Source organism: Onthophagus taurus, unplaced genomic scaffold (genome assembly GCF_036711975.1).
Source record: "Onthophagus taurus isolate NC unplaced genomic scaffold, IU_Otau_3.0 ScKx7SY_15, whole genome shotgun sequence".
NCBI classification, from domain to species: Eukaryota; Metazoa; Arthropoda; class Insecta; order Coleoptera; family Scarabaeidae; genus Onthophagus; species Onthophagus taurus.
Window position 1 is genome coordinate 895,295 of NW_027248940.1, and position 20,639 is coordinate 915,933.

Genomic DNA, 20,639 nt, shown 5'->3' on the forward strand with positions numbered 1-20,639 from the left:
ACTAATTTCACACCAAAACAATGTCGTTTTGACGTTTGTGTTTACTTAGAGAGTTAAATTAATAACTTTTTGGCGGTTGTTTACGCGGAAACCGAGAAAATGTTGTTTTTTTATTGATAAATGAGTCGAAAGGTTCGATTCACGCTTAAATTGGACCCTATTTCGAGATTGTTTACTATTTCTGGGTGAGTTTATTTAGGTTAAGGCCAGGGTATGATGTTATTGATTTTTTATTCTTATTTGCTCTAATTATGCTAATTTTAACCTGTTTATTGCTTCAATTAATAATAATAAGGCGAAATTATTGATATCTTTTGGATTTATAATGAAATTAAGGTTTTAACCCAAAAAAAAGCGGCATAACCTCACTTTTTTAACTTCAAAATCTTCTTTATTGTCTTTAAAAACACATCAATATTATAATATATGTAATTAATTGTAATTTAAAATAGCAGTCTTTTAGGTTCACTTAAAAAAAGGTTTTGTTCTCCCGGAGATCATTATTATTGTCCTGTAGGTGTTTGTGGTGCCCCAAAAGTTTCCTGCGAGGCGTAAGTGATATAAAGGAATCCATCTGGACCGGCGTGTTCCGCATAAACCTCCGCAAACGTTATTGAAAGGCTGACTAAAGATCGATCGTTCACCAATAAATACAATGATTGAGTTGGCTTCATTTTTATTCGATTCCTAAATTTATTGAAATAAATGATTGAAATAACATTAATTTTGTGCCACTCACTTGATTATCATTAAAAATTGGCTCATAGTTAACTCTTGGGGCACCAAAAACTTGGTTTTTTCCAATTGCGGCAAATTGCTTTCTTTTGCAAACCTTTGAACGATGATCTGAAACCAATTAAACGCAATTTAATTCAAATTGATAAATAAACTCGATAAATAAACATCCTAAAACTAATAAATGTAATTAATTAATCAAAAAACTGATTTATTTGATTATAAAATTAATTAAAGTTGCCAAAATTTCAAGTCTAATTTAACTTACAGGTATTTTAGTTGGAAATCGATTTCTTATGGCTAAAACTTCTTCTTTTCTAACGTCTATTGATTTGTTTTTATAATTTTTATTGTTTGAATTTAAATCCCAATTGGTTTTTTTATCCTCCATGTTAACCGCGATATTTTTAATAATTTTATCCATGAAACACGTTTTATCTCCGTCGATTTTAGACTTGCAGTCGCAATCGGACGTAACTAAGCCTCTCGTAAACATGTAAAAACTTCCGTCGGGGTCTCAATTTTCGTTAATTTCATAGGAAAAAAATTAATTTGTTTTCTTGTTTTAATTCACTAAGCACTTTTAATAAAGCGATTTTGTTGTTATTAATTTGTCGGGAGAAATTTGTTGGATCACTGGATGAAGGAAGATGTGTTGACGACGAGTTGGACGAGTTTATAGCGAAACTCATTCGTTCTGGTCGCGCACGTCGCCTTCCGATAATATTTATAAACTTATCTCCGGGGTTCTTTCTATTGGTGTTCCAATAATCTCTTGTTTGTTAATTTAACGTATAAACAATGCGATTGTTATATCAAGACGGGGTAAACAGAAACGTACTGAGCACAATTTGATCTGACTTAATACTTTTTTGTGTTTCAACTGGTTTGGTTTTTACTTCGTTTTATTTATTTTTATTTTATTTATCTTGATTTTACCTTTAGTGAGGCTATTAAGGTAAATTTGTAATTATTATTTAATTGTATTATTTAATAATTGTTATTGAAAAAAATGTTGTTAATAAAAATTGTGCGCAATTTAATTCTAAACGCATATTGTTGACCACAAATTTTGATTCAATCAATAATTAATGATATATCCTCAAAAATGTTGATTCTTATATCAGTATATAAAAAGAAATATATTCTAAATTGATATTGTTGCCAAAAAATTTTGATTCAAACAATAATTAATGATATATCCTAAAAAATGTTGATTTTTATATCATTATACAGTGCCACTTGGTAGATTCGTCGAATTTAAAATATTCGATTTAAAATCACGTTACAAGCAAATATTGTAGGAAAAATTTTTTGATTAAAATAATTTGTTTTGATGTTTTTTGATATGCAAAATAACGCACTGTTCACAGGGAAATTAAAATTGAGTTATTTTAAAAAATGTCATTAATAAAAGTTGTGCGTAATTCAATTCTAAACACATATTGTTGACAAAAAATTTTGATTCAAACAATAATTAATATATCCTCAAAAATGTTGATTCTTATATCAATATACAGTGCCATCTAGTATATTTATCAACATTTTTTGTGAAAATAATTGATTTCAAATCACGTAACAAACAAATATTGTAGGAAAATTTTTTTGATTAAAGTAATAATTTATTTTGATGTTTCTGTGATATGCAAAATAACATACTGTTTACAGGGAAATTAAAATTAAGTTATTTAAAAAAATGTTATTAATAAAAGTTGTGCGTAATTCAATTCTAAACACATATTGTTGACAAAAGATTTTGATTCAAACAATAATTAATGATATATCCTCAAAAATGTTGATTTTTATATCAGTATACAGCGCCACCTGGTATATTTATCGAATTTTTTTGTTAAAATAATCGATTTTAAATCACGTAACAAACAAATATTGTAGGAAAAATTTTTTGATTAAAATAATAATTTGTTTTGATATTTCTGTGATATGCAAAATAACATACTGTTTACAGGGAAATTAAAATTAAGTTATTTAAAAAATGTTATTAATAAAAGTTGTGCGTAATTCAATTCTAAACACATATTGTTGACAAAAAATTTTGATTCAAACAATAATTAATGATATATCCTCAAAAATGTTGATTTTTATATCAGTATACAGCGCCACCTGGTAGATTTATCGATTTTTTTTGTTAAAATAATCGATTTCAAATCATGTAACAAACAAATATTGTAGGAAAAATTTTTTGATTAAAGTAATAATTTGTTTGGATGTTTCTGTGATATGCAAAATAACATACTGTTCACAGGGAAATTAAAATTAAGTTATTTAAAAAAATGTTATTAATAAAAGTTGTGCGTAATTCAATTATAAACACATATTGCTAACAAAAAAATTTGATTCAAACAATAATTAATGATATATCCTCAAAAATGTTGATTTTTATATCAGTATACAGCGCCACCTGGTAGATTTATCGATTTTTTTTGTTAAAATAATCGATTTCAAATCATGTAACAAACAAATATTGTAGGAAAATTTTTTTGATTAAAGTAATAATTTATATGGATGTTTCTGTGATATGCAAAATAACATACTGTTCACAGGGAAATTAAAATTAAGTTATTTAAAAAAATGTTATTAATAAAAGTTGTGCGTAATTCAATTATAAACACATATTGTTAACAAAAAATTTTGATTCAAACAATAATTAATGATATATCCTCAAAAATGTTGATTTTTTTATCAGTATACAGCGCCACCTGGTATATTTATCGAATTTTTTTGTTAAAATAATCGATTTCAAATCACGTAACAAACAAATATTGTAGGAAAAATTTTTTGATTAAAGTAATAATTTGTTTTGATATTTCTGTGATATGCAAAATAACATACTGTTTACAGGGAAATTAAAATTAAGTTATTTAAAAAATGTTATTAATAAAAGTTGTGCGTAATTCAATTCTAAACACATATTGTTGACAAAAAATTTTGATTCAAACAATAATTAATGATATATCCTCAAAAATGTTGATTTTTATATCAGTATACAGCGCCACCTGGTAGATTTATCGATTTTTTTTGTTTAATAATCGATTTCAAATCATGTAACAAACAAATATTGTAGGAAAAATTTTTTGATTAAAGTAATAATTTGTTTGGATGTTTCTGTGATATGCAAAATAACATACTGTTCACAGGGAAATTAAAATTAAGTTATTTTAAAAAATGTCATTAATAAAAGTTGTGCGTAATTGAATTCTAAACACATATTGTTGACAAAGAATTTTGATTCAAACAATAATTAATGATATATCCTCAAAAATGTTGAGTCTTATATCAATATACAGCGCCACCTGGTAGATTTATCGAATTTTTTTGATAAATTAATTAATTTCAAATCACGCTACAAACAAATATTGTAGGAAAAAATTTTGATTAAAGTAATAATTTGTTTTGATGTTTCTGTGATATATTCACATATTGTTGACAAATAAAATTTGATTCAAACAAAAATTAATGATATATCCTCAAAAATGTTGATTCTTATACTAAAGCGCCACCTGGTGGACCCATGGAAAATTTGTATTAAAATAATCGATTTCAAATCACGTTACAAACAAATATTGTAGGAAACATTTTTGATTAAAATAATAATTTGTTTGTAAAATTGATTCACAATTTTGTTCACGGGGAAATTAAAAGTAAGTTGTTCCAAAAAATGTTATTAATAAAAGTTGTGCGTAATTCAATTCTAAACACATATTGTTGACAACAAAATTTGATTCAAATAATAGTTATTGCGATATCCCCAAAAATGTTGATTTCGATTATAAAGCGATAAAAATGGTTCAAAATAGAGGTTGTCATGTGGGGTTTTGTTGACCGTGATTTCATCGAGATATGTTACGAATTAGATTTTTTGCAATTTTTTAAAAATGATTGTAGCGGATTTTTTTAAAATTATGTTATTAGAAAGCGAGACAGCAAAGCCGCCGAGGCAGTGTTTCAAGTATTATAAAATGATAAGTAAAGGTTATTTATACAGTGTTAATATACAGGGTGTATCTGAATGACTGCAACAAACTTCAAGGGGTGATTCTTTAGTGAATTTTAAGGGTACTTTGATATACGAACCATGTTATTATGAGTTAAACATATTCCCCAAATTTCATTTTCCTAGCGTTTATGGTTTTTGAGAAAAAAAATTAAACCAACATTTTCCGCCATTTTTGGAGGGGTGTAGCTCCTTAGGGGAGCCGAAGTCGCCCATGGTTCATATATCAAAGTACCCTTAAAATTCACTAAAGAATCACCCCTTGAAGTTTGTTGCAGTCATTCGGATACATCCTGTATGTATGTACAGGTGTCCCGTTAAGCATACGGAGCGGCTGTATTTCGACAACGGTTAGGCCTAGAGGTTTGGGAAAAAAAATCTCTATAGGCAAAGTGGACAAGAGAAATAGCTGGAAATTATTGTGAAGTTCGTAATTCGACCGCTAGGGGGCGTAACTGCCATTGCGAAATATAAAATTCCCGCTATCTCATAAAGTTAGACGATGAGCTATAACTTTGACAACATCATTTAGTAGCTTGGATAATACCGCATCGCTTTTGTTTTGCGATATTTCTCATATCTGTCATAATAAGAGAGGGAGAGGCCATTGCGTTTTCAAATGTTTACATTTTAATATCTGCTGGACCGTTCAACCGATTTGAATATTTTTGGTTTTGTTTGAAAGAGCATTACATGCTCTTTTAAAAAATATTTTCAGTAAGACCGCTTGGTTTAAAACAAATAAGCTAGAGGGCGTTATCTGCAGCGGTTACATATTTTTGTGATTTTTTAAAAAAAGTTAAATGGAACGGTACTGTTTTCTTCACAGACCCTTAATCACTATAAAATTTGCTATATAATAGTGAAAACCGCATCTCGATATCTCCATCCATTCTTGAATTATAGAAGAAAATGTTAAAAATTCGTATATCTTAATCGGATCAAGTTACCTTAGGAAACAAATAAGAGAGCACAAAAATTTTATTATCTAGACCCTTCCTTCACACTTTATCCAAGCTTAGAACTGCTTCAAAACGTGTTTAAAAGCTAACGGATCAATGAAATATCAACAATGATAATAAAACAAAATAAACCAAAACACTTAGAATAACTTAAATTTTTGGCAAAAATAGCTCACTAATGTGCGAAATGCCTTCCATAAACCTCGATGCATTTAATTAATCTAGTTTCGACGAAAAAAAGCTTAAAAGCTTAAGTCTCGGCCCTGGACACGTTTCTACTGGTATTTAGAGTTTTGTCATATTTCCCCTGGTTATTGGTTTTTCTTGAAAAGTCAGGTCGTTTAGTCTACGCAATAGATAAAGGGGTGAAAGCAATGGACATTTGTGATAGGCATTTGTGATAAAACGTTTGGATTTGTCCAAATCATATTTAAAAGTCAATGATAATAGTTCAGTCTGTTATCATAATCGGTATCTGTTAAGGCCTGATGTAAAACAACGTGGTGGAGATATTATTCTCTTGAGGAATCTTGTGGACAATTGTTTTCGGAGTTCCCAGATTATGTGTGAACTCCATGCATTGCGCACCAACGTGATTTACGAATTCATAGAGATGTCTGAATGGGCTACACGTTGCCAGTTTTCCGTAATCGCTAAATCAATCTTAAAAACACTTCTAGAGAAAAATGTCTTTTTTTGTCGTAATTGCATTGCACATTTTTGCCATGCAGTTGCATCGTATTCGAAACATTGAAAATAAATCATCATACGCTCTATCAATCATACGCTTCTGCGTTGGTAAATGACATGTTTACAGTTACCATGGTTATGTGATTTGTTTTTATCGATGAGGTAACTGGATCCGATTGATGACACTCGTGTTTTTAACATTTTCTTCTGTAATTCGAGAACGGGTGGCGATATCGAGATGCGGTTTTCACTAAAATTTAGCAAATTTTAAGGTGACTAAGAATCTGTGAAGTAAATAGTATCGTTCCATTTAACTTTTCTTCAAAAATCACAAAAATATGTAATCGCTGCAGATAACGCCCTCTATCTTATTTGTTTTAAAGCAAACGGTCTTATTGAAAATATCTTTAAAAAGAGCATAAAATGCTCTTATTTTTGGTGTTATTTGAAAGAGCATAAAATGCTCTTTCAAATAACTCCAAAAATATTCAAATCGGTTGAATGGTCCAGGAGATATTGAAATGTAAACATATGAAAACGCATTGGCCTCCCCCTCCCTTATTATGACAGATATGAGAAATATCGCAAAACAAAAGCGATGCGGTATTATCCAAGTTGCTAAATGATGTTGTCAAAGTTATAGCCCATCGTCTAACTTTCTGAGATAACGGGAATTTTATGTTTCTCTATGGCAGTTACGCCCCCCTAGCGGTCGAATTACGAACTTCAAAATAATTTCCAGCTATTTCTCTTGCCCACTTTGCCTATAGGGATTTTTTCCCAAACCTCTAGGCATTACCGTTGTCGAGATGCAGCTGCTCCGTACCCTTAACGGGACACCTGTATACTCAAAAGCCGCGGCGGTAGCTTAAGTATTAAAATGCAATAAGTAAATAATGAAGCCGATATGCAGAGGCGGTGATTTAATTGTTCCATAATAATAGGTAGAGGTTTCTATACATTATTAATTTATATCCAACAACCGGCTGTAGTATTAGAAAGTAATAAGAAAGAATATATTGACATAGGTTGGGCGACATTTTTAAGGATGTCGCCATAACTGTTATTCGAATTATCATTTTTGGTACATTATATTTGTTTATAATTGAGTTACAAACAACTTTTATTAATAAAATTTTTTTAAAAATAACTTAATTTTAATTTCCCTGTGAACAGTATGTACATATCACGGCAATATTAAAACAAATTATTATTTGAATCGAAAAATGTTCTTACGATATTTGTTTATATAACTATAATTTTCGATATATCCACCAGGTCAAGCTCTATACTCGTATATAAGTCAATGTTTTTGAAGATATACATGGTGAGTTATTAGTATCTCCACGGCCGATAGTTACTAAATCGTTTGAAAAACAAAAAAATATTTTATACAAAAGTTGATTCATCACTTTCTATTACGTAAAATTATTTTCACTTATACAGGATGTTCCATTTAAGCGTAACGGAGAGTACGTAAATTTATTTAAATGGAACACTCTGTATATTTTATCATATTATGAATAGCATTAAATTTGTTTATACAACCGTATATGTTACTATTTCACAGCGTTCATAGTTCCTGAGATATTCAATTGTTCTTCCAATGTGCCCATTACAGGATCTTTTTAATAACAATGTAAAAACGACGTTTTTTCCGATTTTGCCTTGAAACTACGTCAGACAATAGTTAAAGCCAGTTGGTGTTTATAAAGCTTAGTTACTTTTGATGTTTTTCAAATGGCTTTTTCATAAGTTTTTTAAATGGAATACCCTGTATATTGTGTGCTAGTTGAATTGCTCATCAAGTGCCCTTTAATTAAATAAGTATGTCATATGTTTAACTTTAATAGTTTTCCTGATATTAAGAAGTTAAAGAAAAATGTGTAATAAAATGTCATTATTGTATTAAAAAAAGTGACTGAATGTAATATATTGTGTTCTTTTTTTGTTACTTTTAGTTGTTTTTTCTTTTTTGTTTGTTTGTCATTTGTAAATCCGTAATATTATATTAAAAAACAACTAAAAAAAAATTGCATAAATAATCAAAGTGTGACAAAAATACAATTAAATGGCAGAACAATAAACTCCTTTTTTAATTACTAAATTATTTGAAAGAAATGCAGCAACAAACTATAAATAATTACTAAACGTTGCTCAATAAGTAGGTATTAATTTAATTAATATTTAGAAGTTGAAAATAATTAAACTTATATTTATGCTTTTATTGATGTATTAAGTTTTACACTCTGCCTGACGCGTTTCGGCGATCTACACCATCTTCGGAGGCTTTCGTCCTTTGTGGTTATGTTATGTAGTATATAAAAATATTGGTTTCTTTTTTATGTGGTAAAGTTAAGATGCTTCTTGCAAGGATTATTTTCAAACATTAACATTTAATGGGCTGGCTTACTATTTGTTTTTCTCGGGAGCGAACAAATTGCAGAAAATGGCTCGTATTCCTACGAACACAAAAAAAAATCACTTTGAAATTGGGACACCTGTACATATCACGGCAATATCAAAACAAATTATTATTTGAATCAACAAATTTTTCTTATAATATTTGTTTATAATGTGATTTGAGATCGATCATTTTAATAAAAATTTTCGATATCTCCTCCAGGTGGAGCTGTATACTCGTATATAAATCAATATTTTTGAGGATATATAAATAATTATTATTCGAATCAAAATTTTTTGTGAACAATGTTAATTTAGAATTGAATTACGCACACTTTTTATTAATAACATTTTTTTAAATAACTTCATTTTAATTTCCCTCTGAACAGTACATACAGGTGTTTTAAAACAACGTTTAAATATTTATAGGGGTAGTGCTACAGTAGAAAACAAGTCGAAAAGTGTTAATCAACATGGGTCCGAAAATCAACCGTTTTCGCGATACAGGATGTTCAAATTTTTTGGGACTCTACGTTTTTTCTTTTAAACTGTAACTACTACAGATTTGATAATTGGCAAATCTATACAGTATGAAACTGTCTCTTTTTGAGAGTAGTATGATGTTTCCATTGCTTCCAGTTAGTATAAGTTATTCCATTACAAAACGTTATGCCATTAGTTACCAAAATTTGGCCATTACAAGGAGTAGGCTTTGCCTTACGTACAATCTGCTAACATACATTAATTTGACGTTTCGTTCAAATTACGAAATAACCAAACTCTTGATTTTGCGAAACCTGAAGTGAAATCGTTTGCTAATGCTGAAATGAGCGATAGGGTGTTTATGTACGGCCGTGCCAATGGAAATAGTTTGAGAGCACATCGTTTCTATGCTGAAACATTTCCCAATCGCCGGCTAACAGGGTTGCTAGACAATTCGTGAAAACTACGGGCTATTTGAAAGAGTTCGGGCTTCCTTTGAACGTTGAATGAGAAACTGTATTGATGTTGCTGGTCGACATTTTGAACATCTTCAGTAAAAAGCTTCGTTTTGGTTAGTATTAGTATTACGTTGTGTCAATTCAACTTTTCTAATAATTTATTTTTAAAAATGTTTTCTTTTTCGGAAACCTTAAGGAGTACAATTTTTTTTTTTCGAATTAATGTTGTTTAGAATTAAGCTATCTAACTAATTGTTAAATAAAATGTTTGAATTTTCTGAAAAATAGTGGTATTTATTTTCACTTCCGGTCTAACCGGAAGCAATGGAATCATCATACTATTCTCAAAAAGAGGCAGTTTTATACTGTATCGATTTGCCAAGTATCAAATCTGTAGTAGTTATAGTTTAAAAGAAAAAACGTAGAGTCCCAAAAAATGTCAACATTCTGTATCTCGAAAACGGTTGATTTTGCGGACCCATGTTGATTAACACTTTTCGACTTGTTTTCGACTGTAGCACTACCCCTATAAATATTTAAACGTTGTTTTAAAACACCCTGTATATTATCACGGCAATATCAAAACAAATTATTATTTAAATCAAAAAATTTGTCCTACAATATTTGTTTATAATGTGATTTCCGATCGTTTATTTTAATGAAAATTTTCGATATCTCCACCAGGTGGCGCTGTATACTCGTATATTAAGCAACATTTTTGAGGATATATGAATAATTGTTATTCCAATCAAAATTTTTTATAAACAATATTAATTTAAAATTGAATTACGCACACTTTTTATTAACAACCTTTTTTAAAATAACTTAATTTTAATTTCCCTCAGAACAGTACATACAGGGTGGTTCAGTTTTAATCGGGAAACTTTACTAGGATGTAGTACTTATCAAAATAACACAATTTTTTTTATATAAACATAGGGTCGCAACTCATTTGTTTTCGAGCTATGAGCGATCAAAGTAGAGAAAAAAATTTACATTTTGTTTTGTATTTCGGCTGTAAGTAAACCGTAGAATTTGAAACTTTGTACGTATGTACTACTGGTTAAGACCTTATTTTCAAGCATACCTTAAACTTCCGCAGCGCCCTCTAAGGGGATGAAATTCACCATCCCCTTGATTTTTGTTATAATAACTTTTTAACGCTATGGAATATTAACATAAAAAAATATGGGTTGTGAAGCTCATTCTTTAGTGGTACTTTTTTGTCTCTTTAGTATTTTCCTTAAAGTTAATAGTTTCCGTGTAAAAAAATAAATGTGAATTTCATCTCCTTAGATAGCGCTGGGGAAGTTTAAGGTATGGTTGAAAATAAGATATTAACCAGTAGCTCATAGCTCGAAAACGAAAGAGTTGCGACCCTATGTTTATATAAAAAACTTGTGTTTTTTTGGCAAGTACTACGTCCTAGTAAAGTTTCCCGATTAAAAACTGAACCACCCTGTATATCACGGTAATATCAAAACAAATTATTATTTGAATCAACAAATTTTTCTTATAATATTTGTTTATAATGTGATTTGAGGTCGATTATTTTAATACAAATTTTCGATATCTCCACCAGGTAGCGCTGTATACTCGTATACCAATCAATATTTTTGAGGATATATGAATAATTATTATTCCAATCCAAATTTTGTATAAGCAATATTAATTTAAAATTGAATTACGCACACTTTTTATTAACAACATTTTTTAAAATAACTTAATTTCAATTTCCCTCTGAACAGTACATACAGGGTGGTTCAGCTCTGAGAACTTGTAAGTTTCATTTACACGGTAATATCAAAACAAATTATTATTTGAATCAACAAATTTTTCTTATAATATTTGTTTATAATGTGATTTGAGGTCGATTATTTTAATAAAAATTTTCTCTATCTCCTCCAGGTGGAGCTGTATACTCGTATATCAATTAATATTTTTAAAGATATATGAATAATTATTATTCGAATCAAAATTTTTTGTAAACAATATTAATTTAAAATTGAATTACGCAATATATTAATAAAATTTATTATATAATAGGGCTAAATACGGTTCATATCGTTTTGTTACCATGCTAAACTATTATATCTCTTAGCAACCCAAGCGAATAGAATCAGAGAAAATAAAAGTAGGATAATCAACGAAAAAATTTACGTTAATGGTCGTTATTAAACGTTAAGTCTTGTATTTGTTATGGAATAATTCGAATCGATAGTAAACTGTTTACGATCTCGAAAGGATTCGAACTCTTTCTATTTATAAATCGTTCTATGTCGCCTCAAATTTTAATTAAAACATGAATAAGAAACAAATAAAATTATTTATTCCGTCCATTCACTGACCTAACTCAAAAACATCAATAATAATTTATTAATTTGTTAACTGACATTGGCACATATTAAATACTTATTTTTTTTTATTTTAATTACTTAGATAAGAAATGTTTTTAATTTTTAGATAACATGGAAGTTTAAGAAGCGTTTTTTGAGGGATTAATCAGAAATGTTTTTCACTTTATTTTATATGTACGCAACTTTGTCGCAATGGTGGCGTTTGGGCGCTTTAAAAAATAAGCTACGGGGAACTTTAAACGGCTCAAACGCGCTTTTGGTGTGTTCGGGAAACGCGATTTCTTTCGATTCCGATCAACGCTCGTTGGAGAATCTTCTTTATCATCGGGATGATAAATTCGCTTGCACCGTTGTGCCTAGGGTGAGCTTTCTTTTAGTTAAATTTATCGATTTTTGATTTAATTTTTTTTAGCAAAGAATTAATTTATCTTCGTGGGTCGTTTTTCCAAGGAGCGAATTTAATTTTCCGATTCAATTCGTGAAGAATAATTTGAGACTTTATGACCCCAAGTTGTTTTTAATGATAACGACTCATTTCGAAAAGTTTCTTCCGCATCAAGCTGAAATAATCGAATTGGAACGATTTGGGGAATTAATCGCTTGGAAATTAAACGATTTCATGAATATTATTGTTAAAACCGATATGGATAACGTCACGAAGTTGGTTCATTTCCTCTCGAATAACGACGTCGATATTAACCATGAATTAAAAGTTGTTAAAATCGAAAGTAAGTTTAATTAATTAATTAATTTGATTTAAAATTGTTTTTTAAAGCCGTTGACGTGCAAGGGAGCCCTTCAAGAGTTAAATTCAACAAGATTTTTCCTTCCGACGTCCGATTAAAATACTCGGTCGATCAACTCGCTTGGAACGAATTCGTTAAAAGCTTAAAAGAAATTTATTCGAAGTTGAACGAAAAAGTTTTAAACACAAAGTAATTTTAATAAATCAAATTAATTTTATTTATTAAATTAAAATAATTTTAGTCCAAAAATAATGATTGAAAACGGTTCAAAATCAAAATTACCAATTTCCGAGGTTAAACCCATCAAAAAAGAGTCGTCAATTAAACACGAAACGACCTCAATTTCCGATAAAGACACCCTCGAAGTTTGCAATAAACGCTCAAAAACGAAATCATCGCGAGATCGGAGTAAATCGAAGGAGGAAAAACGGAAATCGCATCATCAAAATCAAAGTATTAATAGAGAAAAATTGGATGATGACGATGTTAAAAAGAAAAGTGGGAAGAAACGGACGGGAACTTTAAAGAAAATGAATAGTTTACACGAAGACGATGATCCGAATTTGTGTTTGGCTCAAATCGATTCTAAGAGGAGGAAGGAAAGTTTGGGTGTGTTGAGTGAGGTGATGGTGAAATTTCCGAGTGAAAGGGAGATTACCCGGCAAAATTCGAATACGAAGAGAAATACGAAGCCGCCGAATGTGTTGGTTTATGGGGATAGTTTGGCGGCGAAAGAGAATGTTAAAAATGTTTTGGGTGAGATATTAAATAAGGAGAGGTAAGGTTTAATTTAACTTGATAATATTAAATTGCAACACTTAAATTTGCCCATTGATATCAGTGTTATCGCGTTTTAATTTTTGCTATTTATGTTTAGTCTAATTAGGCAAGCATTTTTGAATTAATATGTTTATTAATTTATATTGGGATAGATAATTATTTATTTTTTTCACTAGTAATCTCTTAGATGATACTATATCATTTGCTTATTTATTAATTCTTGATGGCAGAACTTAAATCATTATTTTTATAAATATTAAACACAACTCATCTTTTTTGAAAAAGATTTCTCTTGTATTTTCATTAAATGAGGCTGAAGTTGATGTAGTTGGAACTGGAAAACATAACTCTTCTAAAACTAAGTGTCTAACTTCTTCCTTTTTGGTTGTTTAGATTAGTCCTCAATAGAAATTTTGCTTTTATACAAAATTTGATTCGATACTTCCAATTTATGATTAAGTGATTCTGCCACATAGCTTTCCACGCAACACTCGAACTGTAATTTGAAAAAACTTGCTTGGGAAGGAAAATTCAAATTGAAAACTAAAACTAAGTAATAAAAATTATAAGAATTCAAACAATCTCTATATAATTAATATCTTCTGACTTATCTACAATTGTGAATAAACGTTGAGTAGCATTTTTAAAGTCAGGAATTTGTATCACAACAAATTTGTCGTAGATATTAATATCTGCTAATTTGATTTTGCATAGTTCGTTAGAGCGACAACCATTACTGTCTAAAATAAAAATATTTTTATGAAACTAAGTTAAATTTACAAATGACATTAAAATACTTCATTAGTAGAAGTGCACTATATCTTTACTCTTGACTTTTTCGAGGTATATCCATGATTTTTCTTCTTTAAACACCCTATTAATTTGTGGAATTTTGATATATCCGTATTTTCTTTGTATCAGAAACAGATCTTCAACATTAAATATTCACACCACAGACTAGCAGGTGATTGCAGTTTTTCAGAGCGTTCCAGTACATTTTCCAATTTCAATTTCATTTTCGATTTCTCAATTTTTTTGAGTTTACGACCTAGTATCTGGCAAGCGAACTTTGGATATTTTGCAGAATATTGACTTCTGCTAGTGGGAAAGACTTAATAAGCCATGCGGAACGTAAGAAATAACATTCCTCGAAAGAATCATGGGCCTCAGTTCCCTCGGCTCGTAAAATTTTCCTCGAACGTTCCTTATAACTTAAATATCTATTAGATAGTGTGATACAAATTTCTTTACAAAGTTATATACAGGGTATCACACAAAAAACGTCCCAAGCTGTAACTCTGTTATTTACATTCCGATTTTCATGACCCAGGTATCAAATGAAATGGTTTTATAAATATTATGATTCATGCTACAAATAAAGTTTTTCCAAGGCATCTTCAATTTCAAGAGATTATCAACTATTGATTTTCAAAATACTCGGTATGTTTTCCTGCAAGCTTTTGGATAGAGATTTGTTTTCGGAACCCATTGATGTACAATACATCAGCATTAATTGTAATTGTAGTAGAGAAAAAGATTAAAATGCTTTCCAAACATTGTCTTAAAGTCACTTGTATGTACAGGCTGGTTCAAATTCGATGTCCGAATAGGCTACCTCGAAAACTATAAGAGTTAGAAGAAAAGAACCTGACATGTCATGATCTTGTTTTTCGAGAAACTGCTAATGCCGAAAATCTCATAGCGCTATCGTCTTTTGTTTTTCCGCTAGAGGCCAAATTTGAAAACATCGTAAAACCCGCAAATGTAATTATCTTGGTTATTATTATAGGTGGAGTATTATAACTAAGACATTATATGGACACTTTTTTACAGAGAATTTGATGACGTAGTCAAAAAAATTTTGTCGGTTTTAGATTTTGAGATATCACAATTTTCGTTTTTTAAATAGAAAGAACCACTGATTATTCGCTTAATAAATTCGTTATTTTTTTTCTGATTACAAAAATATAGGGTTTCTCAGGTCTATTTCTTATTGTTCTAGAATAAAACTAAAAATAAACTTTTCTTTTAGTGTTGTCGAAGAAATTAAATTTACAGTTTCCTGTAAATTACGGTTCTATAACTAAAAATTAAAAAACATATTTTTGATATTTGAAACAAATATATTTGTTGAACTGTTTAATCTATATATGTTTTACACAAAAGTTGGAATAGATTGCATTATTTCAGATTGTTTATTACGATTTAATATTATTTTTAAATGACTTAATAAATTATTGATAGATGGCGCTCATATGTTTTTTTTTAATTCAAATAAACATAGCAACATTTGTTTGTATTCAATAATTTTCTGAAGTGTCACTTTAAAAATCCCGCTTTTAAGATCAGTTACTAAAATTTTAAAAAGTTTGACATGTTAGAATGTTACATATTAAAAAATTATTTGTTTTTAAATACCAGAAGTTATCTTCGTATTTAATTGTTAACTTTTTAGATTTTACCTACTGCCCCGTAACTTACAGGAAACTGTAAATTTAATTTCCTCGACGACACTAGATGGAAATTTTATAAAAAAAGTTTATTTTTAGTTTTATTCTAAAACAATAAGAAATAGACCTGTCGAACCTTATATTTTTGTAATGAGAAAAAAATAACGAATTTAATAAGCGAATAATCAGTGCTTGTTTTCATTTAAAAAAACGAAAATTCTCATGATATCTCAAAATCTAAAACTGAAAATTTTTTTTTGACTATGTTATGAAATTCTCTGTAAAAAAGTGTCCATATAATGTCGTAGTTATAATACTCCACCTATAATAATAACCAAGATAATTGCACTTATTGGTTTTACGATATTTTCAATTTTGGCCTCTAGGGGAAAAACAAAAGACGATAGCGCTATGAGGTTTTCGGCATTAGTAGTTTCTCGAAAAACGAGATCATGACATGTAAGCTACTTTTTTTCTAACTCTTATAGTTTCCGAGTTAGCCTATTCGGACATCGAATTTGAACCACCTGTATTGTTATAAATGTCCTGATTATAAATGTCATTTACAACTGCTTCGGGCATTGAAATAACATTTAATGACGGTTATCACTATCAGTTTTGTGCGTTATTTTTTATTTTTTTCCATGGCACACTACAGTATAACAGAAGTGACTTTGGAAAATGTTTTAATTGTTTTTGCTAAAATTACAGTTAAAAGTTCATTATCGCCTGAAATTAAAGATGGCCTTGGAAAAAGTTTGTTTGTAGCATGAATCATAGTAGTAAAATTATTTTCACTTAAACAGGCTGTTTCATTTAAGCATAGCGGAGAGTACGTAAATATGTTTAAATAGAACATCGTATATTTTATCATATTATGAATACAACTAAATTTGTTTATACAACTGCATATGTTACTATTTCACAGCGTTCATAGTTCCTGATATATTCAACTGTTCTTGCAAAATGTGCCCATTACAGGATCTTTTTAAAAACTATGTAAAATCGACATTTTTTCCGATTTTTCCTTGAAACTACGTCAGACAATAGTCAAAGCCAGTAGGTAGATGATAGTATTCAAAGATATTACATACATTATACAGGTTGTTTATAAAACTTGGTTACTTTTGATGTTTTTCAAATGGCTTTTTCTTAAGTATTTAAATAGAACATCCTGTATATTGTGTCATATGTCTAACTTTAATACTTTTCCTGATATTTAGAATTTAAATAAAAATGTGTCATTATAGTACTTAAAAAAGTGACAGAATGTAATATTTTTTTGTTTATCTGTCATTTTTAAGTTAGTAATATTATATTAAAATACAATTAAAAAAGAACTTTGATAAATAAATAATCAAAACGTGATAAAAATACAATTTAAATGGCATAACAATAAATCCCTTTTTTAATCACTAAATTATTTAAAGGAAATGTAGCAACAAACTATAAACAATAATTATTAAACGTTGCTCAACAAGTACGTATTACTTAATTAATATTTAGAAGTTGTTCAAAATGCCGCTCATTTTCTCTTCTACAAGCATTAACGCGCTGTATAAAAGACCTTGTGGTATCCCTTAACATGTGCGTCTTACTTTTTCTAAAGTCGTAAATTATATGGCAAAACAATTGCATATTTTATTATTTACATCTTTTTAAATCTCATAAAGTACCAAGTCGCATTAAAATTTGGTATATGGCAGCAAAGTTATTTTACATTATTAAACATTAATCAAATAATAAAAAAAGAACAAAAAAAAACTTATAAAAATAGACAGAATATAATATTAAATACAATAACGCATATTTTATTACACATTATTCTTTAAATTCTAAATATCAGGAAAACTACTAAAATTAGATATATGACATACTTATCATTAATTAAAGGTAACTTGATGGGCAATTAAACCAGCGCACAATATACAGGTGTTCCATTTAAAAAACTTACGAAAAAGCCATTTGAAAAACATCAAAAGTAACTAAGCTTTATGAACACGCTGTATAGCGTATCTAATATCTTTGGATACTATCATTTACCTACTGGCTTTGACTGTTATCTGACACAGTTTCAAGGAAAAATTGGAAAAAATGTCGTTTTTACATCGTTTTTAAAAAGATCCTACAATGGATATATTTTGGAAAAACAATTGAATATCTCAGGAACGCTACGAGTTAATATGTTACATGTATAAATAAATTTGATTCTATTCATAATATGATAAAATATACAGTCTGTTCCAATTAAAAAAATCTACATACTCTCCGTTACGCCTAAATGGTACAGCCTGTATAAGTGAAAATAATTTTACGTAATAGAAAGTGGTGAGTCAAACAACTTTTGTAGAAAATTTTTTTTTCTATCTCAAACGGTTTAGCAACCATCGTCCGCCGGGATACTAATAACTCACCCTGTATACAGGTTGTATCTGAATGACTACAACAAACTTCAAGAGGTGATTCTTTAGTGAATTTTAAGGGTACTTTGATATATGAACCATGGGCGACTTCGGCCCCCCTAAGGAGCTATACCCCTCCAAAAATGGCGGAAAATTTTGGTTTAATTTTTTTTTCTCAAAAACCATAAACGTTAGGAAAATGAAATTTCGGGAATATGTTTAACTCATAATAGCGCACGTTTGTAAATTCAACCTACCCTTCTAAACTACTAGGGGGCGTAACTAAGTTGCAACACGAGCGAGTGTTGTAATCTGAGTGGGTAACATCCATTATACGCAAGTTGAATACTATACTTTATCTACAACTATTTAATTTTGAAAAAAAAATCAAAAAAAAGAAAAAAAAATAAACTTGATAGACATTTCAGACATAACCTCAATATAAGAAAGCTGTCATTTCTGTTAATTATTTATTTTTTGATTAGTAGGCCGTGTCAGAACTGTGGAATAATGGCTTCATTATTCAACACTTTGTCAGTCATGGGTAATGCATATCATTACCCGTCAAAAATCAATTGTATAACGAATAGATAATTCAATAGTTGTAGATAATAGTATATTATTCGACGAGCGTATAATGGTGGCTGTTACCCACGAAGATGAAGTTGTAATCCGAGTGGGTAACATCCATTATACGCAAGTTGAATACTATACTTTATCTACAACTATTTAATTTTGAAAAAAAAAAATCAAAAAAAGGAAAAAAAAATAAACTTGAGAGACATTTCAGACATAACCTCAATATAAGAAAGCTGTCATTTCTGTTAATATTTTATTTTTTGATTAGTAGGCCGTGTCAGAACTGTGGAATAATGGCTTCATTATTCAACACTTTGTCAGTCATGAGACTCATGAGTAATGGGTGTTATTACCCCTCAAAAATCAATTGTATAACGAATAGATAATTCAATAGTTGTAGATAAAATATTTTGTCCACGACTACCTTATAATATACAGGGTGTCCTGCAACGATTGTACAATACTGCATCAGCGTATTCTATGATCGAAAATAAACAAGAAAAGCCTAATAAACATAGATCCGAAAATGGACCATTTTCGAGATATTCAAAGATTTAGTTTCATAAGTTGATATTGTTAACATCATGAATTTAAATTTGTTTTTATAATAATTAAGTCGTTACTATGATTACGACAAGTTGTCTAATCAAAAAAAATAATAATACTTCACGAAATTATTATTTTACTATTTAATTTAATAAAACTATTAAGTATGGCTCCTATTAATTAGTCCAAGGAAGAGATGGCGGATATGGTGTATGTTACGGACTAGCCGATGGAAATGCATCGTTAGCAGCTCGTCATTACGCGCAAAGGTTCCTGAACAGACGATTGCCTAATAGTCACACCTTTAGCAAACTATTTCTCAGATTAAAAGAAACTGAAAGCGTAACCCACAGCCATTCCACAAGGCCGGTAGAATAAGAAGAAGCAGTTTTGAGAACAGTTGATGAAAATGCCTCAACCAGTATTAGAAGAATTTCTGCACAAAAAAACATTAACAAAACAACCGTTCACCGCATTTTAAAGGAGCAGTTGCTTTATCCTTATCATTACAACACCGTTCAAGCTCTAACAGAAAATGATGGCGAAAAAAGAGAAATTTTTTGTAGGTGGGCCATACAGGAAGAGGTAGTAAATATCGACTTTCCCATAAACATTGTATTTACGGATGAAGCAACATTTACTCAAAGCGCAATTTTTAATATTCATAATGCGCACGTTTGGAGTGATGAAAATCCCCATGCAATACTAGAAAGTCATCATCAGTGACGATTCAGTGTTAATGTATGGGTTGGAGTTATAGGTGATCAGTTATTAGGTCCATTTTTTCTTCAAAGAGATTGACAGCCGATGCTTGCATCTATTTTTTACAAAATGACCTTACAGAGGCATTTGATGAATTACCTCAACAAATTCTAGAAGATTGCTACTTTATGCACGATTATGCACGCGCTACTCGAGCATACTTAAATAACAGATTTGGCAATAAGTGGATTGGCCGAGGAGGGCCACCTCGTTCACCAGATTTAAATCCGTTAGATTTTTGGTTTTGGGGACATTTAAAACAAATTGTTTATTC

At 29.6% G+C, this 20,639-nt stretch overlaps 2 protein-coding genes across 2 annotated transcripts in view; one reads left to right on the forward strand and one right to left on the reverse strand.

Annotated features, from left to right (window-relative positions):
* Positions 1-93: 93 nt before the first annotated feature.
* The window catches only part of LOC111419464 (holocarboxylase synthetase-like protein), a 30,443-nt gene continuing 9,897 nt past the window's right edge, over positions 94-20,639 (forward strand). The window contains exons 1-5 of the mRNA XM_023052273.2: positions 94-185; positions 12,207-12,461; positions 12,513-12,828; positions 12,876-13,035; positions 13,088-13,624. Coding sequence (XP_022908041.2) covers positions 12,252-12,461; positions 12,513-12,828; positions 12,876-13,035; positions 13,088-13,624 — 1,223 coding nt within the window. The 5' untranslated portion in view covers positions 94-185; positions 12,207-12,251. The remainder of the gene's footprint in view (positions 186-12,206; positions 12,462-12,512; positions 12,829-12,875; positions 13,036-13,087; positions 13,625-20,639) is intronic.
* On the reverse strand, positions 366-1,434 carry LOC111419465 (microtubule-associated proteins 1A/1B light chain 3C-like). Its single transcript, XM_023052274.2, has 3 exons — positions 1,004-1,434; positions 740-846; positions 366-687 (listed from the first exon to the last, which is right to left on the reverse strand). The coding sequence occupies exons 1-3, from the start codon at positions 1,229-1,231 to the stop codon at positions 504-506; spliced, it is 519 nt and encodes a 172-aa protein (XP_022908042.1). The 5' UTR covers positions 1,232-1,434; the 3' UTR covers positions 366-503.